The 4,599-nt window shown below is 46.8% G+C and overlaps 1 protein-coding gene across 1 annotated transcript in view; it reads right to left on the minus strand.

Annotated features, from left to right (window-relative positions):
* Positions 1 to 3,187, minus strand: part of ROBO3 (roundabout guidance receptor 3) — a 22,719-nt gene extending 19,532 nt beyond the window's left edge. Inside the window, exons 1-5 of the mRNA XM_045283662.1 lie at positions 3,047 to 3,187; positions 2,372 to 2,492; positions 2,144 to 2,282; positions 1,729 to 1,856; positions 1,349 to 1,473 (exon numbers count right to left, since the gene is read on the minus strand). Coding sequence (XP_045139597.1) covers positions 1,349 to 1,473; positions 1,729 to 1,856; positions 2,144 to 2,282; positions 2,372 to 2,492; positions 3,047 to 3,157 — 624 coding nt within the window. The 5' untranslated portion in view covers positions 3,158 to 3,187. The remainder of the gene's footprint in view (positions 1 to 1,348; positions 1,474 to 1,728; positions 1,857 to 2,143; positions 2,283 to 2,371; positions 2,493 to 3,046) is intronic.
* Positions 3,188 to 4,599: the final 1,412 nt, after the last annotated feature.

Here is a 4,599-nt window from a genome sequence, read left to right on the forward strand (position 1 = left end):
CACTACTAAAAAAGAACACAGTAGGCCTCTCACTTCAGACCTCAAAACCTACCTCACAGTCATCATAGCCAAAATAACCTAGAAGTAACAGAAGAGATAACCCAGAAATAAACCCATCTACCTACAGGCAATATTTAGAAAAAAAATTTTAAGCCCAAACTCATTATATGGGGAAGAAATTCTCTGTTTAACAAAGAGTGCTGGCAAAATTGGATTTCCATTTGCAGAAGAATGAAACAGGACCCATATTTCACTCTATATACAAAAACAAACTGAAGATAATTAGAAATTTAAATGCAAACTTTAAAACTATACAGATCATCAGTGAAAAAATAGAGACAAATTTAGGTGCCTTAATACATGACATAATCACCGTATATTAAACATACCATATATACTCGAGTATAAGCTAACCCAAATATCAGCCGAAGCACCTAATTTTACCACACAAACTGCATTGAAAATGTGCTGAAAAACTTGGCTCATACAGTAGTATGTACGGTAATTAAAAATACACGCATAGTAGAAGACAAAATAAATGACTGGGACTCCCTAAAAATAAGGCACTTAGGTGCAACAGAAATTTTTACCAAAAGAGTACAAATAAAACCCACAGTCTTGGGGGAGGGGGCAAGGAAAATGGCAAAGACATATTGAACAAGGGATTAATATCTAAAATCTATAGAAAACTTCAACGAGAAAAAGACAGCCCAATTAAAAATGGGCAAAAATTATGAAGAGATACTTAACATTCAGGTTGCCAACAAACATATGAAGAAATGCTCTAGATCACAAGCTATCAAAACACTAGTGAGATACCACTTCACCCCAGTAATTACAGTAAAGGTCAAAAAAAGAAGAAAACAACAAAGGGTGTGGAGACACTGGAACACTCTTTCATTGCTGGTGGGACTGTATAACTGTACATCCACTATGGAAAGCCATATAGCACTTCCTCAAATAATTGGGAATAGGAATACCATATGACCAAAGAATCTCCCTACTTGGTATATACCCTACAAGACTAAGGAATATAGCACAAATAGTAGATGCAGACTTATGTTCATGACAGCACTATTCACAATAGCGAGAAGATGGAAATAACCTAAATGCCCATCAGTAAAAGAATGGATAAATAACCTTTGATACATACATACAACGGAATACTGAGCAATGTTAAAGAATGATGAAACTGAAGCACGTCACAACATGGATGCGTTTGGAGGGCACTATGTTGAATGAAGGTAGGTCAAATATTGCATGAGAACACTTATTTAAGGATTCAAGAAGGCTCAGATCCCGAGTGGGAAAAAAAATAGTGAGAAAGGTCTTATAGATGACCACCTACTTGACTCCCCTCTTTCTGCCAGAAAATAGCGGGTGGGGGGTTTCCTTTGGTCTCACATTGGAAAGCCACACTCTCTCCAGGAGCTGCTATCTGGTCCTGGGGCTGGGTCACCAGCTGCGGGGGAACTGGGCAGGAGAGGGGAAATAAAGGAATAAAGAGTCAGGGAAATTGAAGAAAAGGAAGAGAGAAGTACAAGCTTGGCTAAGTAGAAGTAGACAACCATCTCTTGCCTGTTTAGCTTTCTTCCTCCTCTAGAAAACTTGGTGACCCCCTCTATGACCCCACTTTGCCCCAACCCCCTGTTTTCCTCCCTGTCTACCCACCCTCCACATTTCCTCCTATCCACCCTGCTTCAGACTGTCCCTGATGGGGGCTCTCACCATGAACGCTGAGGGAGCCAGATGCTTCTGCACGGCCCACGCTGTTCTCTGCCACACAGGTGTAAGTCCCCTCGTCTTCAGCTCTCACTCGCCCAATCCAAAGGCTGTGGTCACTCCGTATCTCATACCTGCTCGACTCCCCACCCCCAGATTCAGTTGGTCACAACTATAGAATCCTTCTCCTTCCCTTGGGATAGACCCCAGTTTCCAAGCACTTAGAAAAAGAGGGAGGGACTCTGCAGACAGAAAATGGTATTCATAGACCCATAAATGGAGAGAAAGGGGGACTGGTTAGGACAGGGAGCACAGTTTCTATGTATCCTCATGTGAGAGGTTGTCTGTGTTCCAATTTCTAGGGCAGGGTAGGTTCTTGAGTTGATTGACTCTTCTACAGGCAGGAGGGTGTATTTCTCACCTGCCTGGGGGCAGTTCCCCATCCTCTTTGCGCCAGCGCAGATGAGGAGGAGGATCACCTTGCACTTCACATGGGAAATCCACAGGGGCATCAGCCAGGACCACCTGATTCACTGGTCTACGCAGGAATGATGGGCGCTCTATGGAGTGTGAGTGCACAGTCAGGGGGACTATGTAGGTACTTCAGAGGCTATCCACTCCCACAACTCTGCAAACTCCCCATGCCTACCCAGTACCACAAGTTCAGCTGCCCCACTCTCCCGTTCTCCTGCCATGTTGGAGGCCACACAAACATACATCCCTGCATCACTCTTGAGTGTATGTGACATCATCAGCTTCCCTCCTCGGATCTGCAGAGTAATCATGAAAACATTATTTGAATCTCACAGCAAACCAAAGAAGAAACAGTGTCAAGTTGATCAACTTATCAGATAAGAAATCTGCTTTAAGAAATACGGGGCTCTGTTTTTCCCACAGCACAAACTGCCTCCACCAATCATTGGGAATTATATGCGCCCCACCTATCTTATACCAATGCTACCCTACCCCTCATCCCTCACTCAATAGCTGACTCTTAGCTATTACTCCCAGCCACTCCAAGATCCTTAGATTCAGGCCTTGGGATATTTTCCCTCCCCTAGTCTTCAAAAAGAGCCTTGATGGCCTATTTGGCTGCTAATCACAAGGCCAGCAGTTTGAACCCACTATCTGCTATGTGGGAGACAGATGTAGCTTTCTGTTTCCATAAAGACTGAGAGCCTCAGAAACCCAAAGGAGCGATTAGTTAGCTCTACTTAGTGCTATAAGGTCACCATGAGTCACAGTTGACTTGGGATTGAGCCTGCAAAACCCCAAGGGATCTGTCCTTTGGGGTCTCTGTAAGTCAGAATCTACTTGACCTCACCGAGATCCTGCCCTCCTCCTCCTTGATTCTTGCATTGTTCTTCTTCCAGGACACAAATGGCTCAGGGTGGCCACGGGGAGGCACACATTCTATTACAGCTGGCTCCCCCATCGCCACCACCAAGTTCCCAGGAGACTGCCGGAAATCATCACGGAGGACTGGGAAGAGGGAGAGAGAATAGTGTAGGGGGTGAAAATGGTGTATTCTCTATGGGAATAAATGGTTAAGGGCTGGACTTCCTAGCCAAGGTTTGTGGTTTGAACCCACCTAGCTACTCCACAGGACAAAGACCTAGCAATCTGCTTTCTTAAAGATTACAACCAAGAAAACCTATGGAGTAGATTTACTCTGTTGTTTGGGGTTGTTATGAGTCGAGAGGAACTTAAGGACAACAGGGGTGCTATAATTGGATGCGGGTGGATTCCTACCTATCAGAACAGTCCAGAGACCTCCTCTTCAGATGATTGCGTGGGTACTAACTATCCTTGCCCAAGTTCTGCAGCAACCATCTGACTCTGGGATACTCACCTGCCACTTCGAGGGAGGCGTTTCTGCTAGCCGCTGCTCCTAGGTAGTTACGGGCCACGCAAGTGTAGACACCTTCGTCCAACCGCGCGCGGCGCCCGTGCACGATTCGGGGAAAGAAGAGCGCGCCACTGGGCAGGAGTAAGCGGTGTGCGCGTGGGTCGTCGTGCGCAGTAGCCACTCGTGCCCCATTCTTGTACCATTCGATGTTGGGCCGGGGTCGGCCCTCCGCACGACAGCGTAGTGTAGCAGGTTCGCCTCGGGAGACCAGCAGATCTGGTGGCTGCTCCACGATGCGCGGCATCGCGTCTTCTGTCCCCACCTTAGACCCTGGAAAGACCAGGGGTAGGGAGGGTACAGAACGTTCAGACTGGGAGACTGGAGGAGGGATCAAGGTGTCAGAAAGAAAGAGAATCTTCTGCTCCTAGCTCCCGTGCTTCATCTGCTAGAGCTCAGTTCCACATGCCCACTTTTGCCACCTTTCTCTGTGTGGGGGCTCCAGCATGCCTTTATTAGCAGACACACCATGTTCTTAGGCTGCAAGGAAGATGTCTATGGATAGGCAGATCAGTCCAGGAATCAGGACACAAAGTCTTCCAGTGGCTTTCTGGCAGCCTCCTCGCCATCTCTCTGGTCAAGCTTAAATGGAGAGGGAGTAGAACACAGCTTGGAGGGTAAACCAGGTGAGCCTCTGCTTGAGAAATAAAAGCTGTCCTCTTTCTTCCGGCAAAGGCGTCAACTCACACACACTGTGTGACCTGTGACCCTTTGGTAGTCAGCTCCTACTCGCTGGTTCAAGCTCTGTACTACACAGTAAACAACTATAAGCGGTGAGCTCCATCCAACACTAAGCTCTTTGCAAGCTCCCTGTCCAGAGGCGAGTGAAATGGAAAATATGGATGTGGACTGCCCAAAGGAGCACAGGATGTTATGGAAGAGAAGGCCTTGGATGTTCACTCAGGCAGCGACACCTGAGAACACTAGGATGTTCTGAAATGAAGGGGCTTTGGGTCTTGGGGAGAGGTAGC

The sequence above is a fragment of the Echinops telfairi genome, unplaced genomic scaffold, assembly GCF_000313985.2.
Source record: "Echinops telfairi isolate 266 unplaced genomic scaffold, ASM31398v2 ScPeMD7_7465;HRSCAF=8503, whole genome shotgun sequence".
In the NCBI taxonomy this organism is placed as follows: Eukaryota; Metazoa; Chordata; class Mammalia; order Afrosoricida; family Tenrecidae; genus Echinops; species Echinops telfairi.